At 37.4% G+C, this 22,470-nt stretch overlaps 1 protein-coding gene across 1 annotated transcript; it reads right to left on the bottom strand.

Annotated features, from left to right (window-relative positions):
* Nucleotides 1-106: 106 nt before the first annotated feature.
* DHX35 (DEAH-box helicase 35) lies at nucleotides 107-21,807 on the bottom strand. Its single transcript, XM_010222982.2, has 22 exons — nucleotides 21,768-21,807; nucleotides 20,251-20,384; nucleotides 19,788-19,880; nucleotides 19,498-19,575; nucleotides 18,524-18,628; nucleotides 17,216-17,277; nucleotides 16,484-16,553; nucleotides 15,876-15,935; nucleotides 14,834-14,946; nucleotides 13,912-14,008; nucleotides 12,994-13,152; nucleotides 11,984-12,194; nucleotides 10,678-10,802; nucleotides 9,900-9,954; nucleotides 5,216-5,311; nucleotides 4,776-4,870; nucleotides 4,139-4,216; nucleotides 3,201-3,330; nucleotides 2,368-2,449; nucleotides 1,753-1,824; nucleotides 898-1,009; nucleotides 107-170 (listed from the first exon to the last, which is right to left on the bottom strand). The coding sequence occupies exons 1-22, from the start codon at nucleotides 21,805-21,807 to the stop codon at nucleotides 126-128; spliced, it is 2,112 nt and encodes a 703-aa protein (XP_010221284.2). The 3' UTR covers nucleotides 107-125.
* Nucleotides 21,808-22,470: the final 663 nt, after the last annotated feature.

Consider the following 22,470-nt stretch of genomic DNA (forward strand, 5'->3'; position numbering starts at 1 on the left):
GCATTTAAACATTTAAGTTGATGCATGGTCGGATTGCTGATGTACTGACTGCTGAAGGGACTGTAGGCACCTTCAAATCACAGGTAGGTTCTGCATCTGATTCACAAGATTAAAGTCACGTCAAATCAGTGGTCATCTACTTTGGCCCTTTTTGCCTTCAAAGAAAGATGCTGCAAGAGAAAAAAACTGCTTAGTACATGGCACCACAATTCAAAAAAGTTCTGTTAAAATGCACTCAGTCTTTAACCTCAAATTAAATTGACTCATACAAGTATCAAAACCACCCCTCGCAAGACCTGCTTGTTATTGATAAAGCTAAAATAAATCTACAAAGCCAAAAAGTTACATATATCTTAGAGTGATTTGGGGTGTTGGTATACTACATACTATATATTATATATATTACTATACTTTTGAAGTAATTGCAAGTGTATGCACAATTTCCTACCGGAAACAATTTCTCAACATGTAAAAATGCAGAGAGAGAGACATGTTGTCCTAACAATACACCTGCACATAAGGTCTAGCCACAAAGCCATGGAGACATTACTGATGAGCCATTCCTAATACAAAGGTGTCACACACAAAACAATCAAGAACCTGGAACAGAGGTTTGCACTAATAGCAGCTATTCTTTCCCATTTTGAGTTTTAAGTGACTGGCACTGATTTTTTTCAGGAAGCATAATTAATACTCAAAGGAGATCTTGGGATTTGCATAAACATTTGCAATGAATGTAAGGACTCCTCTAAAAATCCAAGTGTGAAGTATGACTTATGAACCAACCCAAAGTAATTTTTATGCTATTAAACAGACACACATGAACACTTCTAAAAGTTTATATACTAGAGGCAGCAATACAGATACAAGGGTTTGGGGTCTGTGCTGATTCCATACCGTTCCCTGCTGGTAAAAATGAGGTGCCAGTTCCAAGAGCCACGCAGACTCAATGGCAGTCACATCTCTCATGTAGTATTTGGCAGTCTGAATGACTTCATTGTAGATTACCCTAGGAGAGAGAAAGTTCGAGTCAGTTATACTTCTACAGACCCTGTAATGTGTATGTGTAAGAGCAATGTGTAAGAGCATGTGTAAGAGCAAAAGTTAAAAGGAAACTGAGTACACAGGCCAAGTTTATGCTTCCCCGTCACAGCAGTGGGCAAAAAAGGACAAGAATTTTTACAAGAGTCAAATATTTACATTGATCATATTCAGCTGGTAGCTAGAAACAACACTTCCATTTGTTAACTCATATTTCGGGTACACAAATTAAATCCTAACATCTAAGTTAAATGAAAATACAACCATTTTTCCTCAATCTTCTAGACAACCATAAACTGCCATCAAACATTTTGTCTTGCACATCGCCCTCTCGTACATAAGCCCTCTCCTAGCAAGCAATATACAATTACTGCAATACCTGTTTGACAGGACATTTACTTAACAGGCTAATAATAAAAAGTAATTAACCCCAGTTCTGTCTGTGCATCGAGGCCACACCGAGAGCAATTTAAAGCGCGGGACCTGACTCGGCTTTCCAACTTCTGCAATTTATTGATAGTGCAAGCCACACTTTTTCCCTGTTTTACTGGAATATTACCTATAAAGAGTTATAAAGGAAATACCCCTTGAGTTCTCCACAATGATCTCCTAGGTTTATTGCTCCACTGATGCAGCAAAGTCATGGAAATGCCCAGATGCTCCAGAAGGACTTATTGGGACACAGAGCAAGCAAAAGCAGCTCTGACTTACCAGCGTGGAGGTTTTTCTGCATACAGCACTGAAGTGGGATGAATATGAAGTTCATGGTCATCACGTATAGTCCTTCAAAGCAAGATATTAGTTCAGAATGTGCATAGATTTATTATTTAACATTTGCTTCCTTTCATCCCCTGCCAGAATACCGATAAAAGGCAACAATGCCTTTTGGCATTGAGTTGGTGCAAAGTATTCAGAGTTAATGGACAGGCTTTAAGGTGAAACCAAGCTTAAATCCTGGCCAAAGAAACGACTGAGAATTTAATGTCCTAGAAGCTTTCTAGCTATGCTAAGTGAAAGTAGTGTTTCAGACCTTTATTGAGTGTACTGCAAGTTTTGCTAAAGAAACTTAGTGATTGCTTGTATTAACACAAGCTAATTAATAGTAACAGCTACCCACTTCTAATGTATCTAATTGCTTGTACTAAAAAAAAAAAACGCTGCAGTAGTTTGAAAATACAAAACTTTAAGACTTACTACAGCAATTAGCATTTGTTTCTTACTGCAAATATCTAGAGAGGCATTTGATTGTCCGTTACAGTTAGATTTATCACAGGAAAGGAATTTGTTAAACTAAACAACAGTTCCAATGAAACTACAACTTCCTACCTGTAAACTCCAGTAGAATGTAATTTAGCTGCATTAGCAAAGAATCCAGAAACGATACACCTCAAAATTGTATCTGGATCACCTGAAGAAAAGAATTTTTTCAGTAAAATGCATCAATGCAAGGGCAAAAAAAACAATCCTTTAATCTACTTAATCATCTCAAATAACTCTTACATGGAATCAGGCTTTGATAGCAAAAGTTTGAAGGCAGACAGACTCCACATTTTTTTCCAACTTCCATTTCTCTACATACCAAAATTTCTATATAAAAACCTACTGTTGCCACTGGTGTCTCCCTGAAGATAGTTTTCACAGTCCTTAGAGCAACCTTGTGTGACAGCTAAGAATTAAAGATTGATTTTTTTAGAGCAGTTGGAGTCAAGCACTGAAACCTACTCATAGTAACCAAGCTCTCTCAACACAGCTGAAAAAATATCAAACCCCAATGCCTGCATATCATATCACACATAGTAATGAATAATTATTTTGAAAAGGCAAAAAGGGCAACTCAGTAACTTATCTCTTACTTTTTCAAAAATCTGACCATTAAATATATAGTAAGTGGTGATACTCTCTATATATTGGAAACTTTAAGAACAGAATAAGTGTTAATTGCCAAAACAGCTTACATTGCTCTTTTACAGTCATTTTTTTAGGAAAAAAAAAATGGATTGATTTAACATGTTTTTTTTGCCAGGGAGAAAATACTCAAAAAAGTTACATGAAAAGCAGGAAGTGGACTAAAAATGTGGAGACTATCTTGAATATATACTAAGCAACAAGTTTAAAAATATATAAATAATAATAATAAACAATAATAAGGAAGTCTTCACCTTCACTGGATGTGTTTGGCACTTTAAAGCGGACAAGTAGCTTTTTCAGCTGTTCTCTTACAACAGAAGCTCTAACAAGTCCTTTGTAGTTTAGAAAGTGTTCCTGACACCACTGAGAGCTCTTGCTGTGCTGAACAGTGAGGAGAGAAGAGGGGGAAACAAAGAAAAAGTTGCAATCAAATACCACCAACAGAAACTACACTCTTTCAGACTACCTTGTTTTATTCTTAGTGTTATTTTTTCCCCTATCTCCTACAATATATTTGTCATTTGCCCTGAAAATTACCTATTTACAGAACAACTAGCATACTGCCACTAACTGCAAAATCTATTTCAAATAACTTGTAAATAAGAGCAGAATAAAAGTCATGGGATATTTTCTCACAGTGTACCTCATTCCTTCATAAATGAGGAAGGAAAATAGCATCAGTCATTCCATTCTCGCAAATAAATACTTCATATCATTTATCAGTCTGTTTTCAATCTCAGCCTTTCCTGTACACTATTTCCACTGGTCTCCTCTAGATAAAGGGCTATTTCTCCAGAAGCCAGCACTTACTCCAAGATTCTCTGCACATTAATATTTTTAAGAAGAGTTATGCAGATTTAAAATTCTAAAGACAAAATTTCAATTGATGTCCAAAAATGCAGAAGTCTATAGAAGTTCACAGATAAAACTGTGCTGTACCCAAATCACAGAACTCTTTCTCTTCCCTGTTCAGAGGGACTACAGGAAGAAATGTGGCAAAATATGACCATACCTTTTAAATAAATATCATATTTATACTAGTATTAACTTAATATAGTTTTTATAGCTGAAGTATTTGATAGCCTTGGCAAGTCCACAGCTTTGAGGATGCTATAAGCCAGGCCTTCCAGATTCAGAATTAGAAACTTCACCCATTCCTGAAAATCCATATGCACTCAGAGTGACTCACTTTGACAAAGGCTTCATAAACATTAAGCATAGTGAGATGATCACCTTCTTCCACAGCAAACTTTCTGTGCTGCCTGGCCTGGAGAAGAAGAAATGGATTTTTATAGGCAAATTGATTTTTGCAAAAATTATTTCCAATACCTTCAGCTTCATCATCTTCAATATTTCTTGGGGACTACCCTAAATCTTACCATGAAGTACAGCACCTTTAGGCAATATCAATCTACTGGCCAATATATGTATATCTCAGAGGAGCTCCAAAATTGAAATTAGAGAAATGAACTGAAAATAGATGGCAAAAATATAGGAGAGGGATGCATTAACATTAGGTCCTGACATCCATTAAGGTATCTTAAGTCTTCCTTCTGTTCTTTTCAAAAGAAAGTTTTTAGGGCTTTTACAAACCTCAGTGGTTATAAATACTGTTTTATAACCTTTCACGAATCTGGCTCTCAGAATGAGGCTTTAGCACTAGCAAAGGACTGAAGAACTCCCACTGTTACTCAACTTCTTGTTTTATTTATAACCCAGAGGTAGAGACCTTGTTCCATTTTGATACAAATGTGCAGCCTTAACAGGCACTTAACAGAATTTAGAAACACTGAACTAAACAAAAAATGAGACGTGACTGAACTTACAGCTTGTGATTTTTGATTTGGAGGGATCACAAAGATGTTTTGAATCTGCATCATGGCAGCAATAGTCAAAATCTCCTCGGAGCAGCCAAAATTTCCTGAAGAGTAAATAGAGAAAGTCAGAAATGGAAACTCTTTCCTTCAACCTAACAAAATACAGGATAACACAGAGGAAAAGCAGAATATTTTTATCATATTACTATTGGATTTTTGAGTATAATGGAGAATATTTTTAATAGGAAGCTTCAAAGACAAACTGATTAGACTTCAATTAACTTTATTAGAAATGTCCATGAGTTGAACCAAGTCTTTTATTTTCACCAAAGTTCACACCATATACCTTGTTCCAAGTTTAGGAAGCATCCAGTACAACACAACAATTACTTGAGGCAGTTATCTGCTATTCAGAAGACTGAGAATAAAACTGGAATTTTCTGTCCTACCTGATTCCAGAAGCATCTTTGCAAACATCGGATTCAAAGGAAACTCTGCTATTCTCATTCCAAGAGGTTCTGTTAAACGGCAGTGTGTATCCAAACCTGCAACACATTAACAAATGCACTGTAATATACACAAGAGTAGCACTGAAAGTCTTTTTTAAGAATTTATTGTGGACAAAAGAGCAGAATTAGGGACTAAAATACAACAAATGCTCCTAAAAATTGCTGAGTTGGTACTAAACTTAATTTGAGGACTGCACCTTAGCATACTCTCCCAAAAGTGCCTGGGAAAGGCACTTATACACTGGGAAAGATACTTCTACATACAAGTCCCTTCGTTCTATTGCTCTTGCAAATAATTTAGAAAACTTGCAGTCAAATTTAATGCAACAGTCCAAGGGCCTGACTCTTCAGTGAATTACAAGGAAGCATTTTTGATAGTGCTTAGTCTAGAAAGTTAAGTGTTAGAGTCATGCATCTCCTTTTGCAGTATTTAGCAATATCTTTGATCAAGGTGAGAAAAAGCAGGAGTGCTCATAAGAAAAAAAATGGGTATAATTACAGAAAGAGACATAATTGTGGAACGGGAAGCAGTATTATGGGGTGACGTGCTGTCATTTTTCTGAGTCATATCTGCTTAGGTCATGGAGAAAAATGATTCAATTTTAATATCATCTAAACTAGAGATAAGGAAGATTTCTCTGCAGTTTTTTCTGCCTCATGCCTCAATTATATGTCAGCCACAGTCCAGCTGAAGAGATTTTATGGGAGGTGAAGAGGTGCAAGGCAGACGCACGACAGCTTGATTTTCAGTTCCAGTCACTAGTGAACATTCCTGCATATTTTCCATTTCAGAGGAACAGCCTGCTAGAATTAAATAGCTGCAGCGAGTGCAACCCATGCAAGCCACGGGGTGATGTTCTAACCCTGAGCATTGTGTGGAAAATTCAAAGAAAAAAAATGGCAAAGCACTGCCCATGTAGGAGGACGTGGGAAATAGAACAAGAAACGAATCTGGGTGACAGACACAGGAAAGTATCAGAGCGACACACACACGGAGCACAAGAAAAGCTGCATAAGGACGGACTAAATAACAGGACTTTGGAGCACTTTGGAGTGCAACAATAACCATAGCAGAGTAGACTGAGAAAACTACTGCGGCCCACAGGCTGTATGTCAAACTGCATGGTGAAAAAAACCACAGTTGTGCTTTAGTCATGTTTCAGAGAGAACCAAAACCACAAATCAAGTCAAAGAATGAGATCTCCTATAACTCAAGGCAGCATATGTAAAGCCACAAATCCCTCCATCAAGTGCTTACTTTCCTTTAGTGGTTGAGACCCTGTAACATTTTATGACAAAGTAGCAAGCTCACTACACCCTACCCTGAAAAAGGCCTAACAGACATTTTACATATTGCCAAAAATCTTTTTCTAAGAAACAGGTACAACAGGCAGCTCATATGAAACAATCAAGTGATACAGGTCAACACAATACCCCAGAAACTGCAGAAATGAAGGGAGGGCTAGGGTAGGGGCTTAACTGCTCCCATCATCAGTACCTTCAACTACTTAGTCCTTCATTTACAGAAATAAAATTGGCTTCATCTTTAGGGGGGGGAAAAACACAAGAGAGAAACTATGTTCTTCTTAGCTTCCTACATCAAGCTAAATTGTTCCTACATCAAGCATAATAGCTGAATCTACAAGCATCAATACAATTTTGCATGGGTCTATGGTTTATGGGTAGATCTCTTTGGGTGTACTGCTACAAAGGTCTGCACGGGATACAAGTTTGGCACAGGTCAAGGTTTCCTTGAAGTAATCTTGGAAGCAACCACTACACCAGGTATTTAGGAAATCAGAGCTCTTCAGCTCTTCCCTAAGCTCTGCTTAGGAAAAGGTCTTGAGAAGATTTTGACCGAACACACCCCGGAGAGATTAGTCAAATACTTTGCCTTAAAATTCCCAAGAAACCCTCACAACTATGTGATGGGCTGAAGAAGGAAGAAGTTTTAACATAACTGGAGTAGTTGTTTCTAATAGGCCACGACTTACAAGATAACATTGAAGATCTGTTTGTATCCGAAATAAAGCTAAAAATAAAGCCAGTTTTTATCTGTTTATCTCTGTTCTCCTACGTTAGGCTTAAAATAATGACCTGAAACTGACAACTGAGATTTTCAAAGGGGCATCAAAGGATCAAGTTGAAAAGCTGCTCCTGGTGTAAACAGCTATGAATATAACCAGGCTGAAAGCAGTGGTGTGCTTATCCCACAGACCCATCTCAACCACAGAAGGGTCTGCTCTGCACAAGCCTCCCAGGCGGCACCCGGTGGCACGACAGGGTCCTCACCCTAAATTGCACATTTGCCTGTTCTTACAAGGCGAATGATGAAATACGTGTATGCACCTGCATAAGAGAAATTGAGGCCTTACTGCAAACTCTTGGGTAACTTCACCTCTGCAGCTTATATAAAAGCTCCTTAACAAACCACCTTAAACTGCAGCAATAAAAACTAGAGTAAATCTGCATCTCACACAGCTGCAAACACACTCCTTCAAGTCAAACACCACCACTTGCTGCAAAAACTGAGCAGCCAACAGAGAAGAGCTCTGCACTTGTATGTGAATCTACCAGGAGCATAATAGCCTTGCCCAAACATTACAGAGCTAATCAAGGAGTTTACTGACCTTTCCTCTCCACTTCCCTAAGACAGTTTTGGCTGTGAATTCATCCTTGCCATACCCTGGCTCCACACTGGTTTGTGAAGCTAGTGTGAAAACTGTTGTTCCAAGCTTGAAATGGCTGCAAAGAACCAAGGAAAAACAGACACAAAACTCTTCCAAAATCTTACACAAATCTCTTTTACACTACCCTTTTCTTTTTCTTTTTTCTTTTTTTTTTTTTTTTTTTGTAATGGAGCAAATATTGTTTTGAGTTAATTACTAAAGTACAGCAGAGTTTTATTTTGATCAAATATGCCTGTGCCAGGTTTCGGCTTTGTTTTACATTTGTTTTAAGGAAATGTGAACAAAACACTGTGAACAAAAATATAACTCCAGCATGCTTAAAAATTTACAGGTATTGAATAGGAGCCTTTGCTCTCAGGGTCTAGTACACTGGCTTTTCTTAAACATTCATGCTTGGCTTGTCCATACTGGCTGCTTGAAAACTGACTTGGCTTGTCCATAACCAAAAACTTCAACCCTAAAACTAGAGCAAACTTATTTTAGGAGCTGCATATACACGTGCATCTAAGAGCTTAAAAAGCCGCTGTGCTGTGCAATGAAACACAGATGCTGCATGTGGGAAATGCAGTTTCGATCCACCCAGGTGTAAATCTGCTACTTTGGGGAACGATTAACACATTTTTTAAGTGGTTGCATCATGCATTCACAGCTGACAAAGTTAGGACAAGTTCACTGATCGGCCTGTAGTAAGTCAAAGTTTGCAAGCTGAAGGCCAAAGACATGTTCAGAAATGTATTAACATCCAAAACTCCTGTCAGAACTCTGGCCCGGCTGCACAGTCAATGTTAACACTGACAGGACTGCTCTGTGTAAGATGTAGCCTTTTAGCAATGCTACTTTCAGAGTATATCCACAGGCTAGAACACATTTTTTAAAGTATAACTACATGTGCTGTTGATAACTTTTGACATTGGTACCTCCTTTATAAATCAACAAGAATGTCTGAAGAACTACAGTGTGACATTTGATTTGCTAACAGATGGAGAAGCAAACTATTAAACTTTCAATCTAGTCTCCAGTGCCTTGCCTCTCAAATTCAAGCATCAGATTTTATTTGCCATGTTTATGCAGAGTTCTTGCACTTTTCTTATATATGGATAAATATAAGCAAACACATCAAGATCCGATAATGAATGTTGCATGCTAGCAGATACCATTCAAATGGAAACAAGGCACTTTTTAAAACCTAACCAGGAAATAAATGAAGTGGCAATTACTTTAAGCCATCTAATTTCCATGTTATTATAATCAATCTGACAATGCAGGAGTTGACAAAGCTGCACTTTCAAAGTTTGTTGTTTATGCTTGAAAAGACTACAGGTTTGGAGACTACAGGTTTATATTTATATAAACATATAAAACTTTACACAGTACACAGGTATACTGGCACAGTAACACAAAAACGTATGTTCACCACTACACCACCAACTTGAATATCTAACAACTTACCAAATAATGGCATACAAATAAATTTAGTACTACTCAGCTTTGTGTCCTAATTCCATCCATATCGTCATCCTTTCCATAAGAATTGGAGAAAAATGAACAAGGGAACTGCCCATTAACATGAACCAACACCCTAACCAGTTCAGGGTCCTGTTCCTAGACATAGCAAATAGCTGACACCTCTCATGAAAGTGCAAGGAAATACACAGTAGAGAGATTTCCTCCCAGAAAGTGATTACTGCCTTCTGCTTGCCTACCTTACTGAAATAACCTAGGAGGAATAGAAAGTGAGCTCAGAGAAAACTCAGGTACACTTTACAAAACACCAACAAAACGTCCGCACTGCTCAAGGTTGTATTTTCTCATACTCGAAGAACTGTTCTCAAAAGCAGGTTTGATTAATTGCTATCCCAACATCAAATACAAATTAACATTTTTTTCTTCCACATCTCCTGCAACACAAGTAAAGCAAAGCAAAATATTCTTACCTCCTAAAGCATACAGCAATTCTAAAGCTTGCACCATTGACTGTGCAGGAGGAGGCTGAGAAGGAAAAAAATGTGCATTATTTAAAGTTATTATCATAAGAACACGAGTATTCACAAAATCTATTAGATTTTTCATTCGTTTAAATCCTAAACTCTATTTATTTATCTTTCTACCTATCCAGAATGGATAGAGAGCTCAGCATCATCACTATGATGGTCTCAAGGTCCTGTCAGTATGCAGAATTAGGCCACACTAGAAAACATTAGTCTCTGTCCAACAGTGACAACACAGGTGATCAGAACAATTACTGCTTAACTTTCTCTCCTAATACTATTATATTAGTCCTTCCACATCAATGGAATCAAAATTTTAGCAGAAGGAGCCAAAAACTTTAGGGAAAGACAGTTTAAAAATTGGTATTGCTTTTCTTAACGATAAAGCACCATTTTGGTCCTGCAGATATGTTTTTTTTTCCCTACAAATTCAGTGCAAAGGAACTACTGTTCTGCAGAATCTCAACTATTTTTTGAAAATTCATTCTTGACACTTCACAGAAATTTTAGAATGTAAATTCTCACTATTTCTAAATTGTCACACGTTATTTGCACAAGTTGATTCACAGAAAGCTACTTTACTACCAGATAGTGGCCCATGAGGTTCATATTTGAAAGCAATAGGGCAATGGTTATTGCCCAATTACTCTGAGGGCTATAAGCAAGACTTCTCATGATCCTCCACCTTGCTAAAGGAGGACAGATTCCACTGCCTAAGACTCACCGAAAGAAAGGGGAACCTGAGCACGTTATCAATTCCCAAAGCCTTCAACTGCAAGATGACAGGAGCGAGGTTACTGCGCTGCATCTCGGGTACAGTAGACTGTGGCAACTTCTCAAAGTCTTCCTCTGTTGGGGAAAAAAGGCTATTCAGGATTGGCTTTCAGCTTCCTTTACATGCAGTCAACATGACAGTACTGTACTCATTTCAATTTAGAAAAATGAAATACAAGTACTTAAAAGGTGTTAAAAATACTGCAACCCAAAGATGAGGTTTCTTCAATTGCTATATTTTAAGTTATTTGAACTTTAATGCATAATTTCAACAGGAAATGTTCTTCTACATTGACTCTGCAGTTGAGCCACATATTAATTTGAAATCTTGTACATTCATCACAAAATCTGAAAATGTTTTTTCTTCTATGAGTTTGATATTTTTATCATGCAAATGAAATGCAGTGTGCAAATATTACAAAAGTTTTTTTAAAGAGGAGACAAAACTAGAAACCGAGCGTATTTTCACTGTAAGAATATTGTTTTTAAATAATTATTCACAGAAAATGAGGTTGGAAACAAAGTATGTGCCAAAGTAGAGGTGCTCAGCACACTTGATCGCGAAATTTCAAAGCTCCAGCACAAGCAAAGGGAACCTGAGCCATAGACACGATCGCACTGCTCTACTGTAAAGCATTCTCTAATTAAAGGAGGTGCTGAAGTTGCATTGCAACTTTCTGAACATTACCAGACGCCTGACAGATTCATTTATAGCAGTTATTTTTGTACAGCACCAGCCCTATCAGTTCAAGGGAAGTATCTGCACCTATTGCTAAGAGGAAACACAAAAAGAGGAAGTTTTCCTCAATAGTTTGAAGATTTTCCAGATTTCTCTTTTAGACACGCACTCTAAAGGAGACTTGATTCATACTACAGTGTATTATAGGTGGGTAGTGCAAATTGAAGTAATTGAGTAAACACTCAGAAACCAAAAGCATCATAAAAGACAAACATACTTTGCAGATTTGCCACTAAGAGCTGTATCACCATGACAGCCTTACAATTGCTGCCAGCCTCACAGTACCTCTCCCACTCGTGTTAAGCATAAGGAACATTTTATGAAACACAAACACAAGCCATGTGAGCAATGCATTTCTAAACAATGCAATTTTGCCTCACTCTGGCAAAATTATTAATCTGCTGCTCGAAGTAAAAATGGAAATGCATTTATGTTGTCCTTAATGTTGTCCTAAAAATACTGTAAAACAAAACTCTAGTCTCACAAGAGCAAGTTCTCTGCACATCAAATCACTCACCTGTATAAAGTCTGTAACATTTTCCAGAACGGTTCCGGCCCGCACGTCCTGCTCTCTGATTAGCTGAAGCTTTGGATACTGGTACCACCACAAGGCACTCGATGGCTGTTTTTGGATTGTAGGCCCGAAGCTTCACAAAACCACAGTCAATTACGAACGTGATTCCATGCACTGTGATAGAGGTCTCAGCAATGTTGGTGGCTACGATGACCTGCAGACCCAGACGCCAGGACACAGTGAACCCTCCAATCACCAGGACACTAACGAGCCGTCGCATCAGTGCGCCAGGACTCAAACAGAAGCCACCTAACAGATCTTAGATATGACAGACCCAGTAATCACGTTCTGGAGTACAAAAAAAGACACAGAACATGCAGCAGTTGTCAATTCAAAATGAGCCCAATTTCCACAGTTTCACCACCACTTTTTTATTCAAATTTATTCTCTTTGTAAAAGTGGAAGAACTTGGCTGTCTTTGCAGAGAAACCATAATCTGATTGAAAATCAAGTGTTCTCATGCAGCCACATAAAAGTAAGAAGAGCTTCTTTCTGCTTCTCAGCTATATTTTTAAACACATTTGCAACAACGGAGTGGGGCACTGTGGCAGATTTTTAATTCCAACTGTTGCAAGAAAAACAGGGAATTTCACTTGAAATTAAAAAGGTAAGTCTTGGAAGTTTATTGATTAATGACATATCCTGAAGGAAAAAAGTAGTATTTTCTTTATCACTCAACATCCTCCAACACCAGGTGGACAATTTTGTTACTCAGAGTCCAGCAGGTGTAAAACCTGACATGGAGACCTAAACAAAAATGAAGAGCAAAGCCAGGAAAAAGATGTTGTTAGATAACGAGTTTCACTTTACAAAAAGTGACACACACACACAGTATTAAGAGACCCAGATAATGCACCTTTTCATCCAAAACAGAGTTTGCAATAGTTTCATGATATGAATGTCATATACAAAATCTGTGAAAAGCAGATTTCTGGAGTGCACAGCAGCCCTACCTTTCTGACACTGCGAGAAACTCTCTCAAACACCTTCATTTGCTCGACAGAAGGCAGGCCAGCATACATAGGGAGAATACGGAGGTGCTTCTTCATTCCAGTGCGAGAGAGGGCCCGAGCCTGCTCTATTAGCATAGAAACAACAGTTTCCACTTCCTCCTACAACCAAATCAAAAGGCAAGATAAACAAAAAAATACAAAATAATAATCTTGATACAATTTTAATGGATCTTTGGAGTTGCTCCCTCAATACTCTATATAATTTGTTATTTAGATGAACACATTCTTATATATTTACGTTCCATGTTATTTGAAACAGCATCACACTCCACTAATGCATGAGAAAAATCACCAAGAAAGGACTGGACAGCAAGTTCTGTAAGAAGGAAGCAGGAGTGTTTTCCTATGCATCTCTAAGCTGTGATAACAAAGTGAAAGGCCGATCTATTTTGATTGTGCAGAAAGCTGTGTGTCTAGGCCAAGAACGACACAGTAGCAGCATTAACATCTGCTGTTCAAATCCAAATTTAATCTCAGAGACCACCTGAGATATTTCATCCTTAAACAGAGACAACAAAACTTTTAGACATCATCTCCTCAGGTATTTAATTTACTCTTTCAAAGTCAAATCAGTAATGAGGGATGGAGAGTTTCTCTTGAAAACCTACAGAATTTAACACAAGATACTAGTGAAGCCAATGAAGGAAGCTTGCTTCTTGATGGAGGAATGATAAGCTGTTATCCTAATACTTATTTTCTTCTAGAAATCACTGAGACTAGCTCAATTCTACTCATTTGGATCATTGTCTTTAATAAGCGTAAAGTAGCAGAGCTAAGGAAAGCAGGAGGACAAGAAGGCTTTGAAAAGGCCACAATACTGTAAAGCAAAAAAGTATTTATCAATTCAGTTTTGTCTACCTGGCCAGTTAAAAATACTAGAATATCCCCATCGTTTTCTGCCTGGTGAATTTTCATCACAGTTTCCACAGTTGATTGTATATAATCTGGTACAGGACTGCAGGGAGGTACAAAAAAAAAAAAAAAAAGAAGATAAAAAAGCAGAGATATTAGTGGAAAAAATAAGCACAGACACTTCAGTAAAGAAAAAAGAGACAATTTGGGAATGTTATAATTCAACCACATTTAATTCATAGTGTATCCTTGGGAGTCAGCTTTTAGCAAGTCATTTGTTTCCTTCACACCACTGTAAGCTTAAAAAGTTTTATTTACATATGTTTTGCCGCTAAAAGCAATCTCCTGCATGGCTTCTTTTTTTTTAATATAATGCTATATTTGAAAGCAAATATTCAAAGTGCTTACTACAAATACATAAACCCCACTACAACCATCAGCTTGATCTAAAAAAAAAAATTATTTATAAATCTATTTTATTCTTTCATATAATCAATTTACTAGTTAATGGGAGTGGAGCTCCAGACTCAGTATCATGCACCTAAGTTTGAACAACTCTTTCCTTAAAATGTAGTTGATCTTGTAGTTCCCTATTAATTCTTAACTATAGTTATGTCCCTGCACCCTTTAAGGAAAACAGCATTAAGTCAATGAGCAAAAAGGAGGAGGAATGTCCAAAGCTGTTCTTCTGTAACTAGGTCTCCTCCTGTCCCTCATGAAATCAGAAGGTTGTTTCAATTGGGAAAAAAAAGTCACACTTACTTTGCTGGTACCAAAAGTATTTTGAAAGAATGGCTAAATTGCCCAAATTAAATATTACACCTCCCCATTTGTGTTCTGGGAACTGCTGAGCTTTTTATCTAGTTGAAAGGACACCAGGGACACACATTCTCCTGATTACCACAAACAAGACCAAACAGGAACAGACCTCTGTATGTAAAAGATGTCCACTGGAAATGTTCTCCCCTCCACAGTAAGGATCACACTGGTATCTTTGCTGGGGTCATTGGTCTCATTTTGATTAAAGAAGTCTCTGAATTTCTATATTAAAACCAAACACTTTCAGTTTGACACTTTCAAGAATTAAAAGAGAAATATAAACACATGACAAAGTCAAATCAGTATTACTTGAATAATCTCTTTGTAAATTCAACAGTATTTTGATAAAGTTCTGATTTTAAAGTTTTGACGCTAGATTCTGTTGACCTTATTCTGGTTGCAATTCAGGTATTTAACACAAACAGACTGTCTTGCATATTTATCATCTTGAGAAGCAAAGACAGAAAAGAGGTGTTTAGTTACATCAGCTGATACAGTTGGAAAAAGCTGATACATAATTATTTGCATTGGATCTTCTGCAGCAGTAGCAAGCTCAAAGGTAAGCAGAACTTCAAAATTATTATTATTAAAGGTTTGGGGAAGGGCTTACATATTCCTTTACACGTTGAGTTGACTAAGTAAATTTTACAGCTCTTACCAAAAAGAGATCTCTCTTTGAAAAAGTCAATTAAGCTGACTGTAAATTTGTGTACATCCCCTTCATACATTTAAATTTCTTGTAATTAAGTATGTTAAGTACTTTATAGCAATAGAAAGAACAGGTAGAATCAGTTAAACAGTTAGTAGCAGATTTCTATTTTCTGCACAATAAAGAAGTAAACTTACTGCTCTTAAGCAAATGGGTATATAGAGACATAAGTTAACATGAGTAAAATTATTAGTATTTCTTAATGTTAATTGTAACAAGCTTCATGTCAACTGTAACCTTCACAAGGTACACCAATACAAAATAAAAAGTGAACAGAACAATTTAACAGCAGCAGAGCCTTTCCTGCGTTTGTCTACATCACCACTCAAACACAGTAACGCTTCACAAGAAGCAGTCAGCATGTAAAGGACAAGGTGTCCATAAATACAAGTGCAGTTGCCATTTGAAGTCACGTCAGCTCAAACCAAACCAAACCTCTTACCTCTGCATCCAAGGTGGCAGAAGCTACAATCAGCCGAAGATCCCCACGCTTCTTTTGAATCTAAGACAGAGCAAAAACATACAAAGTAAAAAATGTTTTTGAGATACAAGTCCAGAAACAAAGTTTTAAAGCACCCAGACTACCAGTGACTCCTCTTTAGAAATACTCTGGTTGCCATAAAACAGCCAATGAATCCATATTACTCAGACGTATCAACTTGGAGACTATTTGTGAAGCTTTATATATTTCTATATATTTAAGGTTAAAAAATAATGTTATTTAGCCTGTAATCATTATATCTTACTATTAATTCCCGAGGGGAATCAGATTGTTGGCAGGTTCAAAACTGACAATGGATGCCTATCAGATCACTTCACAGGATCAGCAAAATGAAAACTGACTTTTTGCTAATGTCATCTAACTAGAGGAGAAACTACTATGGTGGGAAAGGGCTTAGGGTGAGCTGAGTATCAGATGTGGAAAACAAAAGGTAAAACCTGTAGGATAAATGCAGAACTAGAAATTCATCTCTCACTCATTTGAACTACAGGTTTAGTGAAAAGGCAGGAAACATAAACAGATGACAAAAGATATTAAAAAGAAATAACCTTTTTTAATAAGCCAATGGAAATATCGGTATAAAGAGTCCTTTCATGGGCTTCATCCAGCATGAGGACACTGTGAATAAAGCACAAAGATAAGACTTTAGTCTTATCTTTTAGTTTGACTGACACTGAAATCATTTTCTTCAAATACCACAATTTAAAATATGTTGAACTATCGATGCTAACATTCTTTAAGAGAAGTGGAGAATTTAAAAAAAAAAAAAAAAAGCAGAGAGGCAGAGCTTTCCATTTCCAAAGCAGGCAAGACAATGGCAAATAATAGTACAACAGTACCCGTGGTATGTATTTACTATTCTTTATTTTTGGACAGGAGTGGAGGAAGAAAGACCTATACAACACTGGAAAGGTTTTCTGGATGCCAGAAGTAAAATTGCTTCTTCTTGTTGCCTTTTTTTTGTTTCTAATTTGACTATCGTGACAAAGAGAAATTGGAAACTAGTAAATGAAAAGAAAAACAGAAAGAAAAGAAAAAAAAATGAAAAGACTCCATGCCACCCGTTTCTCTCTTGTTCTAAAACCACGGCACAATGGGCTTGGTGTTGCAATAACCAAATAATTTACTAACAGTCTATAAAACATTAAAAAGTCAAGTTTTTAAATAATTTTCAAAGCTTTATGTTTCAACTTATACCGACCGTACCTCAGTCGAATACATAAAATTTAGCCATTTACCAACAATATACTTCGGCAAACATTTATTCAACATTTCCTTACCTGTATTTCGTTAATAGTGGATCGGCCATCATCTCCCTCACCAGCATACCATCAGTTAGAAACTAAAAGCGAATGCAAAGAAAAATGAAAAATAACTCAATAAATAAACAGATATAGATAGTTTTAATTATCCATATTATTTTTTAGACATTTGTCTAAATTTCTTCTCGCCTCTCATTTTCTAATAATCTATTGAATTGATCTGCTTTCAGCACAGAAGACAGATAGGTACTTCTGGCTGCTAGTCCTGAAGATAAGCAAAGTAACCTTTTTTAACCAGTTTTGAATTTTTGAGAATGAATTATTTTTATATTGAAAAAATAACAGACTGCTAACACTGGAACAGGGCAATCAAAGTTTCCTTCTTCACTCTTGTCTGTAATATGAGTAAACCTGCTCTACAGATACCATTCTCTGCACTGATCCTGATGCCTGACCCTCTCAAGGAAGGGAACTTAAGTATCATTTGACTACAGAACACATGAAAAGTAAACATTTTAACAACAAAAAAAATCATTTTAATTTGATACTTTCAGCCAGTATAAAGTCACCTTATGAGCCATCAAAAAATAGTTACTGTTGACCTGGGACTGAGGCTGTGGCCCTGAATAGGGCAGGAACTGGAGAAGAAGATTAAAAAAAACTCTCCAAATTTCCATGCCCAAATGATGAATCATCACGCTAAAAAAAAAAAAAAAAAATCAGCTGCAATTAATAAACATCTCCATTTCCTTCCCTTTAGAAAGTACTGGTAGCTTTAGGGAAAAAAAATCAAATGTAAATTATGCAAATCTCAGTCATCATCATTGCTATTCCAAAGGAACTAAATCTAGCTCCCATCTGTACACAACAAACAACACGAACTGCTTACTGTGCTAAAGAACAGCTGCAAAGCCTGCTCTTTAGCCCATATCAGATCACTTTCAGCCAGTCCGTTACTTTTCTATCCACGTTTTTTTAATCAAAATCTATTTTTAGAATGGCGAGGATGCTTTAGCTTTGATTCACTGCAGCCTTTTGCTATTACTGAGTGGCAGATCAGCTGCCACTAGTGCTGCAGCAGTATCTGGCTATGACAACCTTGAGCATCTCCTTTAGGTTTAACCAGATTAACAGAACACATTCACTTTATTAAGGTTCAAGTAGCCACGATAATTTTAAGCATGATCTTGGCATACCCATCTGGAGAACAGAAATGCTATCTATCCTCTTTACCTGACATCACAAAACTCGCATTAATTTTGCAGAAACACTTTAAGAGTGTTCAAATTTCAACTTCGTTTTCAACAAATATTGTTCATATTTCACCTTAATTCTTGTAGCCCGTGGATCCGTGCAGTCATCAAAGCGGATGCAATATCCGACCTCATGGCCCAGCACTGCGCCCCTTTCATCAGCAACTCGGCCTGCAACCTAAGAAAAGAGCCTCTTACAACAGATGAGACAGCTCGGGGCAAACCTCACTGTACCACTGCTTTGGTCTGCAAAGAAACATAAAGGAAACAAGAACACAACTACTGATTCCAAAGAACTATTTGTTCTTGACTCACAATTACATTCTGCTCCTATACTGAATACATAATTGGTAGTTATTTTTTAAACATTTTAGTGTGTTTTCCCAAATCTGTTTCATGGTGAATCTACTTGAGAAACCTATAGGACAAAGACTTAGCATAATAAACTCAACATTTCTTCTTTTCTCTTACAAGGCAAAACATATGAAATTAGATATGAATTGGTAGAAGAATGTATGCTTCTTCCATTTGTTATATCACTGTGCTTATATTTACATCACTGCCTCACTTTGTGAAGGAAATCAAGGATCACATGAGCAGAATTACAGTCCAGACTCAATCTTTCTGCAATCTTACACAGCTGTAATTTCCTATACACATTTCTGCTGATGCAATTTATTTTTACTTCAAAGCGTCTACATCTGCTATTCCAGACTTAGCATCTTTGGCAGGACCTACTAATCAGGCTGAATTCAGTGTCTAGCACCAGAAATCTACAAAGAGGATAAGCAGAATAGTGTACTAATTCGGGAGCTCTTCCATTTTTATTCAACTAATAATAAATAAATAATAAATTAATTCTGCAACAACCAAATTAGTCAGCTAATAAAATAAATCTCAATCTGATATTGCTTTTTTTTTTTTTTTTTTTTTTTTTACTAAAATTGAAAAAGTATATCTAGAGAGAATCAACAGAAAATGTTTTGAATTGGAAGCTATAATGACAATTCTTAAAAAAAAAAAAAAAAGAGACGTGGAGAAACTCACTGTAACAGCAGCAACTCGACGAGGCTGCGTCACCCCAACAACTCTCCCTTCGGCCGTCCATCCAGCTTCTGCCAGATACTGCAAACAAATAAGCAGGGGTAGAAAACAGTCATCCTCTGATTACAGCACGGTTCTGGTTCTGGAGACCCCATATGTTTTGGTGATTATGACACTAACTGATGGATGACTTTAGGCAAAGCAGTTACTTAGAGAATTTATGAATTATTTGTTTTCAATACAATAATTCATAACATTCTTTGCAAAATAAATGGGCAATTCTACACACCTACCTGTGGAATCTGGGTTGATTTCCCACATCCTGTTTCCCCAACAATCACCAGAGTTTGATAGTTTTCTACTAGGTAAAGTATGTGATTTCTTAGCTGAAAGAGAGAACAACAATCACCTATGCAAAGCAGATTTGCATAAAAATAAGAAAATAAATTAAAAGAACAATATCTATACAGACAACAAACACAGTAATTAATTTTCCATAGTTTACTGTCAAAAGTTAAACAGTTCATTAAAATCTATATACAGTGTTTGCAAAACACATAGTAATTAACATCAAATCTAAAAAAAAACTCTTGATAATAGCTGTCAAACTGGACGACTGATTCAAACAAACGGAGAGAACAGGGTCACAAAAATCATTATTCTACGCTGTAAACTGATTCTATATTGTTTTTTTCAGAAACACCTACAGAAGCCAGCTACCACAGAAGAAATTCAACATAATCAAAACTTCTTTACCTTAAAAACTGGTAGCTTTTGTCTTTGCTGCTCAATAGAAAGGGAAGCATAAGGATTATAAAAGATGTTTACACCACTACTCTCAGCAGGACTCTGTCTCTCCTCTGAGATACTGACACCAGGACCTTCTGTGCCTAGACGACATAAGTAAATGACATTTAATAATAATAATAATAAAATCCTTTAAATCAAAGGTGTCTCTTACTCACATTAGGATTTTTTTTTTTTTTTAGTATCTACATTTTTATCGGAACACTGAGGAGGAAAAAAATAAGCACGCAGAAGAAACAGACATCAAGGCATTTGGTTCTTTCAGATTTTTCTCTATTGCATTTCAGATGCATTTTTAAATTCTTTTCAGAAGCATGGCCACATGCTCCAAGCTGGCCAGTAAAACATACAGCAGAACTCTCTGACCAGCAAGATTTGTATAAATAACCAGCCTTGTTTGCTTTTGAGATATGCCATTAGCTTCTGAGTTTTCCTCAGTAACTGAAATGTGATTTACTCCTGCCGCAGGTTACCATAAAACCACTGACAACTAAAGTTACTGAATCATGTAAGTGAACTTGAAGGAAAAAAAAAAAGCCTTTACTACAGGAAGCTGCACATCTTAGTATAGAAGTCATTTGCAGCTGTGTCTTATATTACTCAATGTGGAAAGAGCAAAGAGATTCCCTGCTTTGTAGGATCTGCCTGTTCAGGTTATTTCCATTTTATCAGTACAATACTGTTCAAAAACAGTTAGGCCCTATAGGGAACAGCAAAGCAAAAAATAAGGCAAACTAGACCAAGTTTAGGAACAATTAGCAACAGTTCCAGTAACTACCTGCTCCCCAGCACAATGAGGAATTTAAGCAGCAGTGACTTGAATATTTGGATACTGACAAATCAAATGATGCTGCTTCCTATCATCCACGTTGTTTACTTCACTGCAGTTTCTAATGTTTTCCTTACAGAAATTAATGCAAACAATATTTTCCTATAAAATATGCCTATTGCACATTATTTTGGAGTTTGGGTTAATCAAGTACAAGCAGGAATATTAAAAAATAAAAATAACAATAAACGGTTTAGAGAAAGCTTAGTAATGCTGGTTCTGAGAGAGAAGAAAAAAAAAGTAATTCTCACTCCAGGAAAGTCTAATATCACTCCACACTTCTTATGCTTTTTTATTTTTATATATGTGCGATATACATGCTATAACACACACACACACGACTAAGAAACAGTTGGCTGAGCCACTCTGGACCCTGGAATAGCTCCATAAACCAGAGTACTACAGCACAGTGCCCAAATTAGGGAAAATAAATAAATAACCACCCAGCTCAGAGCCCCCTGGCCCTCCCCTCCCGCCATGGGGAGGGTCACTGCACGGAAAGGCCCCCTTCTCCCTGCCGCTACACGGGGCGGCTCAGGGCCGTGAGGACGCTGCCGCCCGGGCGGGCAGCCTGCCTGGCCGCCCCCCACGACAGAGAATCCGCTTTTCGCGTGCCCAAGCGCCCCCGAGGCCTCACCCGGCCTCCAGAACTTCACCGGCCCCACGGGCGCCGCCATCTTCGCCGGGGAGGGCGGGAGGCAGGGGCAGCCACGTGACGGGGGCGTTGCCATGGTACCGAGCGCGGGCGGCTACGTCACGTGGCCGCGGCGGGAAAAGCTGTGAGGAAAAAACTGCGCTCAGGGCGGCAGCGTCGCCGCCTCATGACGGTTTTAATTAACTACCCCTCGACCATGAACTTCTCAGACACTGCGAGTGCCGTCTCCTGGGGCAGATGCTAGCATTTAATAGAACCTAACTATCTTAGGCTCCAGAAAGCCTCATTTTGTTAATTTAGTAAATTTGATCTCTTCTTCCATAAATGAGAGCGTTGCTCTGTGTGTGCCACTCTTGTTGCACTTACCACACTGAAGGCTTGGAAAGAAAAACTGCAGCAATAATAATTTTCAAGCTCAAACTTAGTCTTGCCCCAGAGGGAGTGTAGTCAAGGAAACTGTTACTATATCAAATTTATGGTGGAGTTCAGGTTAATCAAGTACAAACAGGAGTATTAAAAAAAAAAAAAAAAAACAGTAACAATGCTGGCTGTGGGAGAGAGAGAAGGAAAAAAAACGTAATTCTCACTCCAGGAAAAATCTAATACCACTCCCATGCTTCTCATTCTTTTTTATCTTTATTAATACTTTATAAGGTGGAAAACTCCACAGTCTTGTCATGCTGAA

Source organism: Tinamus guttatus, unplaced genomic scaffold (assembly GCF_059628265.1).
Source record: "Tinamus guttatus ecotype Peru unplaced genomic scaffold, ASM5962826v1 Tinamus_guttatus_pri_ptg001150l, whole genome shotgun sequence".
NCBI lineage: Eukaryota > Metazoa > Chordata > Aves > Tinamiformes > Tinamidae > Tinamus > Tinamus guttatus.